This window comes from Pseudophryne corroboree, chromosome 11 (genome assembly GCF_028390025.1).
Source record: "Pseudophryne corroboree isolate aPseCor3 chromosome 11, aPseCor3.hap2, whole genome shotgun sequence".
NCBI classification, from domain to species: Eukaryota; Metazoa; Chordata; class Amphibia; order Anura; family Myobatrachidae; genus Pseudophryne; species Pseudophryne corroboree.
The window spans coordinates 288,710,206-288,729,145 of record NC_086454.1 but is presented as its reverse complement, the minus strand read 5'-3'; the positions used below and the strand labels follow the sequence as shown (position 1 = coordinate 288,729,145).

Sequence of the window (18,940 nt, the reverse complement as noted above, 5' to 3'; positions counted from 1 at the left end):
CAAGAAGAGCCTTATGGATCCGCCAATGGACGGGGGATGCAAAATCAAAAAGGCATATGGAGGTTTTACCTTACAAAGGTGATGTATTGTTTGTGGACGGCCTCGCGGACCTGTTCTCCACAGCTACCGCGGGTAAGTCGACCTTTTTTACCTTTTGTTCCCCAACAGCAAAAGAAACCTCCACAGTATCAGATGCAGTCCTTTCGGTCGCATAGATCCAGAAGAGGTCGGGGCTCCTCTTTCCTCGCCAGAGGTAAGGGTAGAGGCAAGAGGACACCTGCTGTGGCTAGTTCCCAAGAGCAGAAGTCCTCCCGGGCTTCCGCTAAGTCCACCGCATGACGCTGGGGCTCCCCTGTGGGAGTCCGCACAGGTGGGGGCACGCCTTCGACTATTCAGCCAAGTCTGGGTTCAGTTAGACGTGGACCCTTGGGTGATAGAAATAGTCTCCCAGGGTTACAAGCTGGAATTCGAAGAGGTGCCCCACGTCGATTTTTCAAGTCGGCCTTACCAGCTTCTACCCCAGAACGGGAAGTAGTGCTGGCTGCAATTCAAACGCTGTGTCAACAGCGAGTGATTATCAGGGTTCCCCTGAGCCAACAGGGAAAAGGGTATTATTCAACCCTATTTGTGGTCCCGAAGCCAGATGGTTCGGTCAGGCCCATTTTAAATCTAAAATCCCTAGACTTGTACTTGCAAAGATTCAAATTCAAGATGGAATCGCTCCGAGCGGTGATAGCCTGCCTTGAAGGGGGAAATTTTATGGTGTCACTGGACATAAATGATGCTTACCTTCATGTCCCCATATATCCCTCTCATCAGGAGTACCTGAGATTCGCGGTACAGGATGGTCATTATCAGTTTCAGATAATGATGGTGATCCTGCGCAAGCAAGGAGTCACGATTATCCTATACTTGGACGATCTCCTGATAAAAGCGAGGTCAAGACAAATACTGGAGAATGTGTCACTCTCTCAGAGAGTGCTTCAGCAACAGAGTTGGATTCTCAATCTGCCAAAGTCACAGTTGGTTCCGACAACTCGACTGACGTTTCTAGGCATGATACTGGACATGGAACAAAAGAAAGTTTTCCTCACGGGGGAAAAAGTCCAGGACCTCCAGAACATGGTCCGAGACCTGCTAAAGCCAAAAAGAGTGTCAGTTCATCAATGCACTTGGGTTCTGGGGGAAATGGTGGCAACTTACGAGGCCATTCCCTTCGGCAGGTTCCATGCAAGGACGTTTCAATGGGATCTGCTGGACAAATAGTCCGGGTCCCATCTACAAGAAAAAAAAATAAAAAATAACACTGTCCCCCAGGGCCAGGGTGTCTCTTCTATGGTGGCTGCAAAGTGCTCACCTTCTAGAGGGTCGCAGGTTCGGCATTCAGGACTGGATCCTGGTAACCACGGACGCGAGCCACCGAGGATGGGGAGCAGTAACCCAAGGAAGAAATTTTCAGGGACTGTGGTCAGACCAGGAGTCCTGTCTACACATCAACGTGTTGGAACTAAGGGCCATATACAACGGCCTTCGACAAGCGGAGGGTCTTCTTCGCAACCTACCGGTTCTGATTAAATCGGACAATGTCACAGCAGTGGCTCATGTGAACCGCCAAGGCGGGACAAAAAGCACGGTAGCAATGGCGGAAGCCACCAGGATTCTTTGCTGGGCGGAAAATCACGTAAGCGCTCTGTCAGCAGTCTTCATTCCGGAGCAGACTTCCTCAGCAGACACGATCTCCATCCAGGAGATTGAAGACTTCATCAAGAAGTCTTTGCAGAGATAACGAGTCTCGGGGGAGTTCCTCAAATAGACATGATGGCGTCACGCCTCAACAAGAAGATGCGGAGGTATTCTGCCAGGTCCCGGGACCCTCAGGCAATAGCAATAGACGCTCTGGTAACACCATGGGTATTCCAGTTGGTCTATGTGTTTCCTCCTCTTCCTCTCATCACAAAAGTGTTGAGGATCATAAGACGAAAAAGAGTACAGACAATTCTCATTGTTCCAGACTGGCCTCGAAGGGCCTGGTACTCAGACCTTCAGGAGATGCTCACAGAAGATCCTGGGCCTCTTCCTCTGAGAGAAGACCTGTTACAGCAGGGGCCCTGTCTGTTCTAAGACTTACCGCGGTTACGTTTGACGGCATGGCGGTTGAACGCCGGATCCCAGCTGAGAAGGGTATTCCGGAGGAGGTCATACCTACTCTAATAAAGGCTAGGAAGGAGATGACGGCAAAACATTATCACCGTATCTGGCGGAAATATGCCTCTTGGTGTGAAACCAAGAATGCTCCTACAGAAGATTTCCATCTGGGTCGTTTTTATCCACTCCCTACAGACAGGAGTGGATATGGGCCTAAAGTTAGGATCCATTAAAGTACAGATTTCGGCCCTGTCGATATTCTTTCAGAAGGAATTGGCTTCTCTTCCAGAAGTCCAGATTTTTGTAAAGGGAGTGCTACACATCCTGCCTCCTTTTGTGCCCCCAGTGGCACCATGGGACCTGAACGTGGTGTTACAGTTCCTTAAATCACACTGGTTTGAACCCCTTCAAACGGTGGAGTTGAAGTTCTCACCTGGAAGGTGGTCATGTTGTTAGCCTTGACATCTGCAAGGCGTGTGTCAGAATTGGCGGCCTTGTCTCACAAGAGCCCTTGCTTGATTTTTCATGTGGATAGAGCAGAAGTGAGGACTCGTCCTCAATTTTTACCTAAGGTGGTGTCTTCATTTCATATGAAACAACCTATAGTGGTGCCTGTGGCTACGAGTGACTTGGAGGATTCCAGGTCCCTGGATGTAGTCAGGGCCTTAAAGATTTATGTAGCCAGGACGGCTAGAATTCGGAAAACAGAAGCATTGGTTGTCCTGTATGCTGCCAACAAGATTGGCACGCCTGCTTCGAAGCAGACTATTGCGCGCTGGATCTGTAACACGATTCAGCAGGCTTATGTTACAGCTGGATTGCCGTTACCGCATTCAGTAAAGGCCCATTCCACTAGGAAGGTGGGCTCTTCTTGGGCGGCTGCCCGGGGCGTCTCGGCATTACAGCTTTGCCGAGCAGCGACTTGGTCGGGTTCAAACACTTTTGCTAAATTCTACATGTTTGATACCCTGGCTGATGAGGACCTAGCATTTGCTCAGTCGGTGCTTCAGAGTCATCCGCACTCTCCCGCCCGATTGGGAGCTTTGGTATAAATCCCATGGTCCTTACGGAGTCCCCAGCATCCTCTAAGACTTAAGAGAAAATAAGATTTTAAACCTACCGGTAAATCTTTTTCTCCTAGTCCGTAGAGGATGCTGGGCGCCCGTCCCAGTGCGGAAAATCTGCAAGACTTGTATATAGTTATTACTTACATAAGGGTTATGTTACAGTTAGAAACGGTCTTGGACCGATACTGTCGTTTGTTCATACTGTTAACTGGTTATGTGTATTCCAGGTTATATGGTATGATTGGTGTGGGCTGGTATGAATCTTGCCCTTAGATTAACAAAATCCTTTCCTCGTATTGTCCATCTCCTCTGGGCACAGTTCTCTAACTGAGGTCTGGAGGAGGGGCATAGAGGGAGGAGCCAGTACACATCATACTTTTAGGTGCCCATATCTCCTGCGGAGTTCGTCTATACCCCATGGTCCTTACGGAGTCCCCAGCATCCTCTACGGACTAGGAGAAAAAGATTTACCGGTAGGTTTAAAATCTTATTTTCTCTAACGTCCTAAGTGGATGCTGGGGACTCCGTAAGGACCATGGGGATTAGCGGCTCCGCAGGAGACTGGGCACAACTATAAAGAAAGCTTTTAGACTACTGGTGTGCACTGGCTCCTCCCACTAAGACCCTCCTCCAGACCTCAGTTAGATTCTTGTGCCCGGCCGAGCTGGATGCACACTAGGGGCTCTCCTGAGCACCTAGAAAGTAAGTATATTTAGGTTTTTTATTTTCAGTGAGATCTGCTGGCAACAGACTCACTGCAGCGAGGGACTAAGGGGAGAAGAAGCGAACCTACCTAACAGGTGGTAGTTTGGGCTTCTTAGGCTACTGGACACCATTAGCTCCAGAGGGATCGACCGCAGGACCCGACCTTGGTGTTCGTTCCCGGAGCCGCGCCGCCGTCCCCCTTACAGAGCCAGAAGCACGAAGAAAGTCCGGAAAATCGGCGGCAGAAGACTTCAGTCTTCACCAAGGTAGCGCACAGCACTGCAGCTGTGCGCCATTGCTCCTCATGTACACCTCATACTTCGGTCACTGATGGGTGCAGGGCGCTGGGGGGGGCGCCCTGAGGGCAATAAATAACACCTTGGCTGGCAAAATATACATCATATATAGTCCCAGAGGCTATATAGATGTAAAATCACCCCTGCCAGTATCACAGAAAAAGCGGGAGAAAGTCAGCCGAAAAGGGGGCGGGGCTTCTCCCTCAGCACACTGGCGCCATTTTTCCCTCACAGTTCCGCTGGAAGGAAGCTCCCTGGCTCTCCCCTGCAGTCTAAGAATACTACAGAAGGGTAAAAAAGAGAGGGGGGGCACTAAATTTAGGCGCAGTATAGATATATATATATATGTAATATATATAAAAAAGCAGCTATAGTGAAATCACTCATTGATAGTGGGATCCCAGTGTTATATAGCGCTCTCGTGTGTGCTGGCATACTCTCTCTGTCTCCCCAAAGGGCTTTGTGGGGTCCTGTCCTCTGTCAGAGCATTCCCTGTGTGTTTGCGGTGTGTCGGTACGGCTGTGTCGACATGTTTGATGAGGAGGCTTATGTGGAGGCGGAGCAGATGCCTGTAAATGTGATGCCACCCCCTGCGGGGTCGACACCTGAGTGGATGGTGCTGTGGAAGGAATTACGTGATAGTGTCGACTCCTTACATAAAAGGTTTGACGACATACCTAATGTGGGACAGCCGGCTTCTCAGCCTGTGCCTGCCCAGGCGTCTCAAAAACCATCAGGGGCTCTAAAACGCCCGCTACCTCAGATGGTTGACACAGATGTCGACACAGATACTGACTCCAGTGTCGACGACGAAGAGAATAATGTAACTTCCAGTAGGGCCACACGTTACATGATTGAGGCAATGAAAAATGTGTTGCACATTTCTGATGTTAACCCCGGTACCACAAAAAAGGGTATAATGTTTGGAGAGAAAAAACTTCCAGTAGCTTTTCCTCCATCTGAAGAGTTAAACGAAGTGTGTGAAGAAGCGTGGGCTTCCCCTGATAAAAAGATGGTAATTTCTAAGAGGTTACTAATGGCGTACCCTTTCCCGCCAGAGGATAGGTCACGCTGGGAAACATCCCCTAGGGTGGATAAAGCGCTCACACGCTTGTCGAAAAAGGTGGCACTACCGTCTCCGGATACGGCCGCCCTGAAGGAATCTGCTGATAGAAAGCAGGAGGCTATCCTGAAATCTATATATACACACACAGGTGTGATACTGAGACCGGCTATAGCTTCAGCCTGGATGTGCAGCGCTGCTGCTGCGTGGTCAGATTCCCTGTCAGAAAATATAGATACCCTAGACAGGGACACTATTTTGCTGAACGTAGAGCATATAAAAGACGCACTTTTATACATGAGGGATGCACAGAGGGATATTTGCCGGCTGGCATCCAAAATTAGTGCTATGTCCATTTCTGCCAGGAGAGGGTTATGGACTCGGCAGTGGACAGGTGATGCAGATTCCAAACGACACATGGAAGTTCTGCCTTATAAGGGTGAGGAATTGTTCGGGGATGGTCTCTCGGACCTCGTTTCCACAGCAACAGCTGGGAAGTCTACATTTTTGCCCCATGTTCCCTCACAACCAAAGAAAGCACCGTATTATCAGGTACAGTCCTTTCGGCCCAATAGGGGCAAGCGGGTTAAAGGCGCGTCCTTTCTGCCCAGAGGCAGAGGTAGAGGGAAAAAGCTGCAGCATACAGCCAGTTCCCAGGAGCAAAAGTCCTCCCCCGCTTCCTCTAAGTCCACAGCATGACGCTGGGGCTCCACAGGCAGAGCCAGGTACGGTGGGGGCCCGTCTCAAGCATTTCAGCAATCAGTGGGCTCGCTCACGGGTGGATCCCTGGATCCTTCAAATAGTATCTCAGGGGTACAAACTGGAATTCGAGACGTCTCCCCCCCGCCGTTTCCTCAAATCTGCCTTGCCAACCACTCCCTCAGACAGGGAGGCTGTGCTAGCGGCAATTCACAAGCTGTATTCCCAGCAGGTGATAATCAAGGTGCCCCTACTTCAACAAGGATGGGGTTACTATTCCACACTGTTTGTGGTACCGAAACCGGACGGTTCGGTGAGACCCATTTTAAATTTGAAATCCTTGAACACATATATCAAAAAATGCAAGTTCAAGATGGAATCGCTCAGGGCGGTTATTGCAAGCCTGGACGAGGGAGATTACATGGTATCGCTGGACATCAAGGATGCTTACCTACATGTCCCCATTTACCATCCTCACCAGGAGTACCTTAGGTTTGTGGTACAAGATTGTCATTACCAATTCCAGACGTTGCCGTTCGGTCTCTCCACGGCTCCGAGGGTCTTTACCAAGGTAATGGCGGAAATGATGATACTCCTTCGAAGGAAGGGAGTTTTAATTATCCCGTACTTGGACGATCTCCTGATAAAGGCGAGGTCCAGAGAGCAGTTGTTGGTAGGGGTAGCACTATCTCGGGAAGTGCTACAACAGCACGGCTGGATTCTAAACATTCCAAAGTCACAGCTGGTCCCTACGACACGCCTGCTGTTCCTAGGGATGGTTCTGGACACAGAACAGAGAAAAGTGTTTCTCCCGGAGGAGAAGGCCAAGGAGCTGTCATCTCTAGTCAGAGGCCTCCTAAAAACAAAACAGGTGTCGGTGCATCACTGCACGCGGATCCTGGGAAAAATGGTAGCTTCCTACGAAGCGATTCCATTCGGCAGGTTTCATGCAAGAACCTTTCAGTGGGACCTGTTGGACAAGTGGTCCGGATCGCATCTTCAGATGCATCGTCTGATAACCCTGTCTCCAAGGACAAGGGTGTCTCTGCTGTGGTGGCTACAGAGTGCTCATCTTCAAGAGGGCCGCAGATTCGGCATACAGGACTGGATCCTGGTGACCACGGATGCCAGCCTTCGAGACTGGGGAGCAGTCACACAGGGAAGAAACTTCCAAGGACTATGGTCAAGTCAGGAGACTTCCCTGCACATAAATATTCTGGAAAGAAGGGCCATTTACAATGCCCTAAGTCAGGCAAAACCCCTGCTTCAAAACCAGCCGGTACTGATCCAGTCAGACAACATCACGGCAGTCGCCCATGTAAATCGACAGGGCGGCACGAGAAGCAGGACGGCGATGGCAGAAGCCACAAGGATTCTCCGATGGGCGGAAAATCACGTGTTAGCACTGTCAGCAGTGTTCATTCCGGGAGTGGACAACTGGGAAGCAGACTTCCTCAGCAGGCACGACCTCCAACCCGGGAGAGTGGGGACTTCATCCAGAAGTCTTTCAAATGATTGTAAACCAGTGGGAAAAACCACAGGTGGACATGATGGCGTCCCGCCTAAACAAAAAGCTAGAAAAATATTGCGCCAGGTCAAGAGACCCGCAGGCGATAGCTGTGGACGCTCTGGTAACACCGTGGGTGTACCGATCGGTTTTACGTGTTCCCTCCTCTTCCTCTCATACCAAAGGTACTGAGGATAATAAGGAGAAGAGGAGTAAGAACTATACTCATTGTTCCGGATTGGCCAAGAAGAGCGTGGTATCCGGAACTTCAAGAAATGATGTCAGAGGACCCATGGCCTCTACCGCTCAGACAGGACCTGCTGCAGCAGGGGCCCTGTCTGTTCCAAGACTTACCGCGGCTGCGTTTGACGGCATGGCGGTTGAACACCGGATCCTGAAGGAAAAGGGCATTCCGGAGGAAGTCATTCCTACGCTGATAAAAGCTAGGAAAGAAGTAACCGCGAACCATTATCACCGCATATGGCGAAAATATGTTGCGTGGTGTGAGGCCAGGAAGGCCCCAACGGAAGAATTTCAGCTGGGCCGGTTCCTACACTTCCTACAGTCAGGGGTGACTATGGGCCTTAAATTGGGTTCCATTAAGGTCCAGATTTCGGCTCTATCGATCTTCTTCCAGAGAGAATTGGCTTCACTACCTGAAGTTCAGACTTTTGTTAAGGGAGTGCTGCATATTCAGCCCCCTTTTGTGCCTCCAGTGGCACCTTGGGATCTCAACGTGGTGTTGGATTTCCTAAAGTCACATTGGTTTGAGCCACTGAAAACCGTGGATTTAAAATATCTCACGTGGAAAGTGGTCATGTTGTTGGCCTTGGCTTCGGCCAGGCGTGTTTCAGAATTGGCGGCTTTGTCATGTAAAAGCCCTTATCTGATTTTCCATATGGATAGGGCAGAATTGAGGACTCGTCCCCAGTTTCTCCCCAAAGTGGTATCAGCTTTTCATCTGAACCAACCTATCGTGGTGCCTGCGGCTACGAATGACTTGGAGGCTTCCAAGTTGTTGGATGTAGTCAGGGCCCTAAAAATTTATGTTTCCAGGACAGCTGGAGTCAGGAAGACTGACTCGCTTTTTATCCTGTATGCGCCCAACAAGTTGGGTGCACCTGCTTCTAAGCAGACTATTGCTCGCTGGATCTGTAGTACGATTCAGCTTGCACATTCTGCGGCTGGACTGCCGCATCCTAAATCAGTAAAAGCCCATTCCACGAGGAAAGTGGGCTCTTCTTGGGCGGCTGCCCGAGGGGTCTCGGCTCTTCAACTTTGCCGAGCTGCTACTTGGTCAGGGGCAAACACGTTTGCTAAATTCTACAAATTTGATACCCTGGCTGAGGAGGACCTTGAGTTCTCTCATTCGGTGCTGCAGAGTCATCCGCACTCTCCCGCCCGTTTGGGAGCTTTGGTATAATCCCCATGGTCCTTACGGAGTCCCCAGCATCCACTTAGGACGTTAGAGAAAATAAGAATTTACTCACCGGTAATTCTATTTCTCATAGTCCGTAGTGGATGCTGGGCGCCCATCCCAAGTGCGGATTGTCTGCAATACTTGTATATAGTTATTGCTTAACTAAAGGGTTATTGTTGAGCTATCTGTTGAGAGGCTCAGTTGTTATCATGCTGTTAACTGGGTATTGTATCACGAGTTATACGGTGTGATGGGTGTGGCTGGTATGAGTCTTACTCGGGATTCAAAATCCTTCCTAATTGTGTCAGCTCTTCCGGGCACAGTATCCTAACTGAGGTCTGGAGGAGGGTCTTAGTGGGAGGAGCCAGTGCACACCAGTAGTCTAAAAGCTTTCTTTATAGTTGTGCCCAGTCTCCTGCGGAGCCGCTAATCCCCATGGTCCTTACGGAGTCCCCAGCATCCACTACGGACTATGAGAAATAGAATTACCGGTGAGTAAATTCTTATTTTAACATGACTATTCATTTTATCTGTTTCACAGACGTTTCCAGAGTTTCCACAAATTCTCTTGAGATCCTAAAGATTAATAGAGGTGACCGTGAACTGATTCTTCACCTCAAATTCTGTGGACAAGAGACTTGTAAGAGTTTTCTCCAGGATTACCGAGAGCGGAGGATACATCAGCATTTACAAAACCAACTCGGTCATTGCCTAACCATGGGGTCTCTGATAGTACATTTGGAGCTCAAAGTGGACGGAGAGAAGCTTGACACTATTCTAGAGAACGAGAACCAATGTCTGCGGTATATTTTCTCACTGAAGGTAATTCAGAGTCTGTAAATATTCTCAGCTTCTGCCAAATTTGGTCAGCTATTTACCGCTTCTGTGGAAGTCCTTGAAGAAGTAAATAGCAATTTGAGTACTGTAATTGGTACACACAGGAAACCTATGTAATGATTCATTAGAATTGATTTATTAATAAAATTGTATTAAAAATTTTAAACGGTGCACATTTACCCAATCTAGCGTTCCCGAGAGGCTGTTTCTGAAAAGCACCGCGCTCCCTGCCTGATTTTAATGTACTAAATTGCGCCTTGCCCTCCACGGTGCTGCTGCTGTATGCTCTGCGAGTGCTGACCACGCCCCCTAGATGATGTCATGATGCCACACCCCCTCTGTGAGAAGCCACACTACATTTTTGGGCATGCAGAGATGTGCCCTCTCTAACAAGTGACGCTGTGGCCTTAATAGACCCTGGTCTGAACACTACCCAATCTCCAGATAATATGTGGTACTATAGGAATCCAAAGGCCCCGATTATCAATGAGTTTTAATACTTAAAACTCATTTTCAGTGATATTTAGGTGCTTTTTGTATTTACTGTTCCTGATAGCGCTGTTTTTATACAGCGCTATCAGAACTTTGGGCCTAATTCAGACCTCATCGCTGTTGTGCGAAATCGTATAGCGGACGATTACCGAATGACTGACTGCATATGGATCACAATGCGCACGTTCGAGGCCAAACTGCGACAGAATCGTGCGAAAAATTTTGATCGCAAGGCGTACGCAAGTTTACGGACAGGAAGTGGACGTTTTTTGGGAGTGTTAGCGAAAATGCAGGCGTTCCCAATCGTTTTCAGGGTGGGTGTGTGACGTCGGCTCCGGCCCCGATCAGCCTGTTTGTATCGCACTGTAGGAGTAAGTCCTGGGCTGCGCACAGACTGGAAAAATCATTAGATGGTGAGTGAGTTGCGAACGGATTTGCAGATGTCCGCTGTCTGGCGAAGTTTTTCGCACAGTGCACGCATGCATTTGCACACTTGCATGGGGCGCGTTTTCACTCTGTAGTGGCGGCCCTCGCAAAATCGCAGAGGAGCAGTCGGGTCTGAATTGGGCCCTATGTCCCCTTATTACAACATGCGTGTTTAGGAATTTATCTTTTTCCTTATCTGGACTCATCTGCCTCTTCCTGCAGTTTAAATACCACTGCGGCTGTGTTTGCCCAGCGCTGGCTCCCGAAAGTAAGCCTGGCATGCCTTGCAGGTGCCAGCTTTCTATGGAAACCTCCTCCCAATGCAGCTCCCAAATGGCCACACGTTCAGAACTCTCGATTGCGCATGTGCCGGCAAATAGGATACGACTGTGCATGCGCAGTCACTAAGGCCACCGGGTCTAAACATTATTCATCAGCGCTGCTGAAGTGTAAAAAGCAGCGCTGACCATACAGCTCACCCAGGAAATGAACGATTAACGATACAGCTCACCCAGGAAATACTACATAAAAAATACACAACGAGCACGGTGAGTGAAGACGTAATTTAGCACTTCACAGCAATGTGGGGGTAATTCCAAGTTGATCGCAGCAGGATTTTTGATAGCAATTGGGCAAAACCATGTGCACTGCAGGGGAGGCAGATATAACATGTGCAGAGAGAGTTAGATTTGGGTGGGGTGTGTTCAATCTGCAATCTAATTTGCAGTGTAAAAATAAAGCAGCCAGTATTTACCATGCACAGAAATAAAATAACCCACCCAAATCTATCTCTCTCTGCACATGTTATATCTGCCTCCCCTGCAGTGCACATGGTTTTGCCCAATTGCTATCAAAAATCCTGCTGCGATCAACTCAGAATTACCCCCTATGTTTGATAAATGGGAACTGTCTAAAACAAAAGTTAAACCAAAATGAACAAAGATAGAGAGATAACCGGCCCCAGGATTTAGTAAAAGCTACACTCAGCTGTGTTTGTTCATGTGTGACCACATGTGGTATGCTTCCTTCTCTTTGCTGCTGTATGAGGGATCTGTGCTGGATGATTCAGCTTACTGGAGTGCACCAAAGCAAAACGACTGCACTGGTGGATGTTATCAATGAGGGTCAGTGGATTGATCATCTTTTTTAAACAAAATTGAACAATCATCATTACAACTTACAAGTGCATTAGCTATGACGTCCCTGGCAGTTTGTCGTTTGTCACAATAATAGATCACTGTTTACAGCAGTTTTTGTAAATGCTAATATATCAAAAATTAAATGAACTTCATCGGCTAAATGTAATAGTCTCTGAGTTCTGTAGGTTCGGGAATTTTGTGCGAGTCTGCCCGTTTTTTTTTTTTAATGCAGCAATAATTTACGAGACAAAACCAACCTGATTTGTAAATGATTGCTGCTTAAAAAAAACGGGCAGACTCGCACAAAATTCCTGCACCTACGGAACTCGGAGACTATTACATTTAGCTGCATATGTGATCGGTCCAGAAAATCATAAAGCGTATCCGTATGATATGCTGTCTTATGTATCACAGTGGTCATTATACTGATGCCGAGATCCCGATAAGGAAAAGACCAACAGGGGTGAGTGAGGGGTGTTCTCACCTCTCCATAACTTCCTAACCTCCCTTCCCGCAGCCTAACCCTAACCTCCCCCCTTAGTGCCTAACCCTAACCTCCCCCCTTAGTGCCTAACCCTAACCACCCCTGGAGGTGCTTAATTCTAACCTCCCGTCCCAGCTCCCTGCAGCCTAACCCTAACCTTCCCCGAGGGTGCCCAACCCTAACCTTCCCTCCCCGCAGCCTAACCCTAACCCCCACAGCCTGACCCTAACCCCTCCCCGCCGGTGCCTAGTGCCTAAATGTAACTTTCCTCTACTGGCCCTAAAGCTAACCTAGCTTGGTGTCAGGATCCCAACAGACGACATATTGCCCGCATCCCCTTAAAACTGCTGTAAGTATTGTCATAGGACCCTGGATCTATAGATCATTATTTTGTGAAGCATGCATGAATACAGAAAATGATAGACACTTTCCATATCAACCTATTGTACCTGTTGACTTTTTGTAATGTCTACATTTTCCATTTAGACAGTTTAACCCTGTCGACCTGATGAATGTCAACCATGTGGGGTCAACCTATTCATTGTCGATCTTTTAATCCACACCCATATTCCCACTCCCTACTATTATTACTCAGGCTTCAAGGTTCTATAGATACAACCTTCCGTTTGTCCTTACTTCTTGCAGCGCATTACCACCTGCACAGATAGTTGTCTAGCAGATATCCATAGAAGGTTATTCTCCTATTATACATTATTTTGTTTGCAAGGACAAATAATGAAAACATTATGGGGGAGATATATCAAATCTTTGCGCAAGATAAAGTGGAGAAGTTGTCATAGCAATCCATTCAGCTTCTAATGTGAGCCATACATCTATGGGCTGATCCCCCTGATGATGAGCTGATCCACCAATGTGCAGGTTCCAGTGATTGGCAATTTGTCGTGGGGTCGTCAAAATGCAGCATTTTAACAATCCCTGACTCGCCAAATCTGATCATTTTTGGGTCGGAATCTGCAAATCGAGGATTTCAAACATGTTGGATTTTGCCAATTCCCCCAACCCAGGCATCAGGAGAATGGGGAATTGGCCGATACACTCCTGATGTATGGGTCCCTTAACTGATATTGTACAGGCTGTGCTAGATAAATGATAGATATACGCTGGTTGGTTTGTATGGACAACTCCACTTTATCTGTCTTAAAGGTTCGCCACATCTCCCCTATATACTTTGACAGGGTAAAGGTGTACATAGCCGAGATGATGTCCTATTTACACACATAGGGGGCAATTCAGTAGTTTATGCGCGCCTGATTTCCCGTCTAAAGTGACAGGAGTTCAGGAGACGCAATTCAATTGTTTATTTTCAGTTGTGTAATTTTTTTATTGATTTAAGTTAAACTTGGTATACATGTGTACATTACTATACAATACGTGTAATACAAGAGAAATAAACAAGTAAACGCTAAACAGTGCGTATCTAGACATTTTTACATAAAGTTCAGCATACACATCATTGCAAATAAAGTAGCAAATTAGAAGAGAAGTGTGAGTCCACATAGCTACTAATATCGGGTTGGGAATGGGTGACCGGCAGTTGGTATACCCCCGGTCACCGTACCGACGCCGGGATCCCGGAGTTTAGGTTGCCGTGGGGGGGGGGGGGGGAGCGCAACAGGTCCTATTCCCGCTCTATGGGTGTCATGGACACCCACGAGTGGGAATAGTCCCTGTCAGTCGGCATGCCGACTGTCGGGATTCCGGCGTCGGTATAGTGACTGCTGGTCTCCCGACTGCCGGTCACATTACCGCTTCCCCTAATATCAATATGAATATGATATTTCAACAAATGTACATCTAGAACAAGAACAGAAATGGTGCTTAGTAGATAAAATATAGCTAAATACAGCATAAGAGTTAGAATTACATATGTGTGTCAGCCCCTCTACACGCGTTTCTTTCTACCCATGTCGTTTCTTACATTGACGAACCCCCAAAAAAACAATGTATTCCATCTGTCCCATTTCTCATAGTAATTAGACATCGCCACCTCTGGACCTGAACATCATCTGTCTCTCATGCCCAGAGATATCATTAACTAGAGCTCTCCATTGAGAAATGTTGGGTGATGTAGGTGAGAACCACTTCCTCGCTATCAACACCTTAGCTATAGTGGTTAGACATAAAACATATATGTATAGTACTAGTAAATGTGTTTCTTCAACATATAACCCAAACAAGTAAATTTATTTTTGAATGCCCTGATCGCGCCCTGCAGTCTGGTCAGGATCCCGCCAGCCGGAATACCAACAACAGAAACCTGACACTGCTCAGAATGCTGACATGGATTGAAAAGCCTGTGCCGGCATCACGAACGCCAGAATCCTGATTGTGGTCTGCCAGGACTCCGCACTGGAGGGTGGGGGTGGTGATATGGTTAGGCACCCCAAGAGAGGGTTACGCTTAGGCTGCGTGGGAGGCATGGTTAGGTTTAGGCTGCGGGGAGGAGGGTTAGGGAGGTTAGGGGTAGTTTACTTACTAAATAGGTGTCTGGATGCCGCTGTCGGTATTGTGACTGCCGGCATCCCAAGCGCCGGGATCCCAATATCTTTCCCTGCTGTTCCGGGTTATGCATTTTAAAACTTCTAAACCCAACTAAAGTTGTGGGCTCCCATACAGGTTTCTTTTTGCACATTCCTGCTTGCCACCTCAGGAAGCAGTTAGCAAAAATGCCGGCGCCACCAGCTGTTTGTGCCCAAACGGAGCAACAATTGAATTGTTACAATGGGCTCCCAGCATTACTGCCACCTGCAAAAACAATTGAATTCCCCCCATAGGGAGCAGTGTTGGCGATTTGCCATTGGAAAGTGTGGGAAAGCATGTAATGGGGATACAAAAGTACTGGAACATTTAGGGGTGTGCAGCACAATAAGCGATGTTGAGCTATCGAATGCATCCAGTAATTCAGTTGTCCCTGACATTCTTCATCTCTTTATCCTCAGCCCAGTTATCAGAAGGATGATGAACTTGCAGAGCTGGACAGGAATTTAATGCAGTTGTCGCTGTGTTCAGTCACTCCACAGAACAGCAACTCTCCTTCCAGCCAGGGCTCCTCACTGTGTCCATCCAGCCAGGGCTCCCCACCCCACACTCTGCGCTCTGGATCATCTGAAGGAAACACCTTCCGATTTCTGGGACAAGAATATGGTGAGTTCTTGTGTTGCAAAACTAACCTCTAATAGAGTGGTGTAAAGAAGATTATTGTGACATGAGATAAGGTAAGTGACGAGTATATATCAAATAACCTGTAGAATGTATTCCCAATAAAAATGATATTCTTATATGTGGTGGATAATGATGTCGTGTGTCACATGACTCATGTTGAATGAGTTCCATGACGTATAACTGTGAGGAATCCGATGATCAACTCATAAGTGTTTTTGAAATAAAAATATATGACAGGTTGCTTAAGATATCTGTGACATGTGTTACAGTGCTAGGGGTATATTTACTAAAGTGCGGGTTTAGAGAAGTAGAGTCATTGCCCATAGCAACCAATCAGATTCAACTTATCGAGCACCTTTTAGAAGATAATAGCTAGAATCTGTAGTACATAGGCCCCATTATAGTGGCTACAGTACAGTGTTATAAAGAGCAATGTAGAGCACAGTTATTCACCCTTTGTATGAAGAGTGTGCAATAAGTTTCTGGATGTGCAGTGCATAGGTAGAGTAGACACAATCTGACTGTCTGGTTGTGAACTGTAATCTCTGACTAAAGTTCTTGTGAAATTTCAAGGCACAGAACTGTATATAAGCATCACTGCACACCGAAGAAGTCAGTATGTTCACTTCCTTCACGAACCTGTTATGGAGCTCAACAGAGGATCTAGAAAGCCATGAATTTCTTCAACTAGCGGAGTGGTCTGTGACCGCAGTAGAGTTTTGACCGACTGCAAGCTGCTTTTGGCGAGGAAGCACTATCCCGAACCACTGTGTGTTAAAGTGGGTACACACTGTGCGATACACTCCATGAGCGATATTGCACAGTGTGTTCCCGGCCCACCCGACATACTGCGTACACACTGAGCAATACCGCAAACGATATCGCTCAGTGACGTCATGCCATGGCCAAAATTGAGCTGCATGCACAGGCGACAGAGGCGGTCGTTAACGACCCCCCAGGAACGCGCTTCGGCTATCGTATGCAGCATACACACTCTGCAATATTTTAGTTAGTATCGCTCAGAAGGGGGAAAATGAGCGATATTGCACAGTGTGTATGCACCTTTAGTGGTTTGCAAGCGCGGGAGACGGCACCTGGAAGAAGAGGAGCAATGTGGTCGACCTGTGTCCGCCATCACAGAGGACAATGTTGCTGATGTGCTGGCCATAGCTGAGGTGGATTCCAAGGTGACCATGGCCCACTAGAGAGTGACGTAGGCATCTCATCAGGATCCACCCACTTAATATTTCATGAAAGCTTGGCATGAGCAAGGTTTCTGCTCTCTGGGTGCTCCATCAGCTGACTCGATAGTAGAAGGAGGTTCCTCAAACCTTGTCTGGGAAATCATCAGTGGCGATGAATCCTGGCTTTACAGTTTTTACCCCAAGACCAAACAACGATTGGCCCAGTGAACCCCAGTTGGAGATGTGCTGCCACAGAAGATCCGACGTGAGTGCAGTGTGGCCAAGCAGATGGTGCCTGTTATTGTGGCCAAGACTGGTCTTGTAGCTACCGTACCACTCAAGCAGCAACGTTCTATCGCTGGGGATTGGTATGCCGTCCAAGAACTCGTGCTCATGGTGCCCTTCTCTATCACGACAATGCACCTGCCCACAAGTACAGGAAACAGGTGGATTTTCTAGCCCATGAACGCATCCAGGATCTTGGGCATCAACCGTACAGTCTAGACCTGTCCTCCTGTGACTTCATGTTCCCACAAATCAAGCGCAAGATGCGGGGTATTGTTATTGAGTCAGCAGAAGCTGCAGTGGAGACCTTCATCCAGCATGTAGAAGACTTTGATAGTTTTACCTAGCTAATAATGTATACTGTTATGTAGCAGTGCTGAAAAAGAGGGATTCCATTGCTGACAAGTTGAAGGATGGGTGTTTTTATTATAATTTCAAAAGGCCTTCAGTTACCCTTAATTTCTACAACAGAGAGTATGTCATGCTTACAAGTGCAATAAACTGGGGTTATAAGTCTAAAGAGCAGTAGCAGAATATCTGACTCCCAAGTATCATAAAGTGAGGAGTGAAACCCAAGTAATCTATGTACTAATATAAGACTGTAATCAAGTACAGGAAATGTATTCTATGTTAAACTCAATACACACTAAGGAATAATACTCTTTGATGCCTAATCATTTTTGTAGATGTTTACAAAATGTATTGAATGATACTTATGACCATCAAACAAAAATGGTTGTGTTACCCATATCTGCCAATCAGATATTTGCTTTCGTTTTTCAGGAACACTCATTACAGAATCTGATTGGATGTTTTGTACTTTGCCCCTTTTCACCTTTGTACCTGTTTTCTTAAATGTCCCCCAATGACTGTTATTTATAGCATCATGCACGATGTACAGATTCTGGGACCTTTTGTAGAAACTGCTGCACAAACATAAAGTTAGTGATACTGATGATAAACAATCAATGAGTCCTTAGATTTCATTTGTGTATTGTGTAAATGAGCACAGCGCAGTTTATTTTGAGAATTTCTAATTACTTTTCTGTCTCCTACAATTTATCCTTCATTTCCTTTCAAGTATTGCTAATGGGAATGACTCTTTCAGTTGACAGGCCTCTGACTGCGGCACATCACCAGCTGTTTGCCAATTCGGTGGGCAGGTCCTGGAAGAAAGTGGGCAGGACGCTGAAGAAAGACTGCCGCGCTTTACGCGATCCGGCCATAGAAAACCTGGCTTTCGAACATGAGAAAGAAGGTTTGTACGAACAGGCCTACCAGATGCTGCGACGTTTCATTGATTGCGAAGGGAGGAAAGCCACGTTACAGAGACTTGTGGACGCACTGGTAGATAATGAACTAAATGGAATAGCCGAGGACCTTCTAGCTTTGCCTGAAAACGAACTGAAATAGGTGTTTGGGGAAGGAACCTGTCCTTGGTTTACTTTAATCTTTTCACAAATGTGTGATGTGGAGACAGGCAGGTCCTTGTCTTATCCATTGTGTAACGGAGTGCCAACTCTCATACAGCAGTGTTTAAAATGCTTACACTACTCACCTCTGCAGGTAGGTACATCATCAGCAGAGGTTGAGAGGTCACTGCAGGCCTGCTACACCGACCAGTGTCTTGTCTCGATCAAAGTAAAGAGAAAAAGCTAAACTACTTCTTGGTATATAGAACCCAACCTCCCTTCATTCACTTCTGTGCCTCTAGGTTGTCCCATTTTAGATTTGGATAAGAAGGAAAGTCACTTTTAATGTCTTCACTAATTTTTAATAGATCTTTTTGGAATCTTTAATTGTCTTCTTTATCAAAGGTTTAACGCACCCAGGGACTGAATCGAGGTGGTCGCAAGGCACATGGAATGGCGATGTTTGTGCAGTTGAGCGATTATTTCTTACTTTGCATATGTTACTTTGCATAGGAGATTCTGGAATACCCTATGCTGTTTGCATTACCCCAAGTTTACACACGAATACGCTATTGCATATGCACGAGTTGATAACA

At 47.1% G+C, this 18,940-nt stretch overlaps 1 protein-coding gene across 1 annotated transcript in view; it reads left to right on the top strand.

Annotated features, from left to right (window-relative positions):
* TRADD (TNFRSF1A associated via death domain) overlaps positions 1-18,731 on the top strand; it is a 98,593-nt gene extending 79,862 nt beyond the window's left edge. The window contains exons 3-5 of the mRNA XM_063945427.1: positions 9,444-9,724; positions 15,241-15,445; positions 18,041-18,731. Of these exons, the coding sequence (XP_063801497.1) occupies positions 9,444-9,724; positions 15,241-15,445; positions 18,041-18,345 (791 nt within the window). The 3' untranslated portion in view covers positions 18,346-18,731. The remainder of the gene's footprint in view (positions 1-9,443; positions 9,725-15,240; positions 15,446-18,040) is intronic.
* Positions 18,732-18,940: the final 209 nt, after the last annotated feature.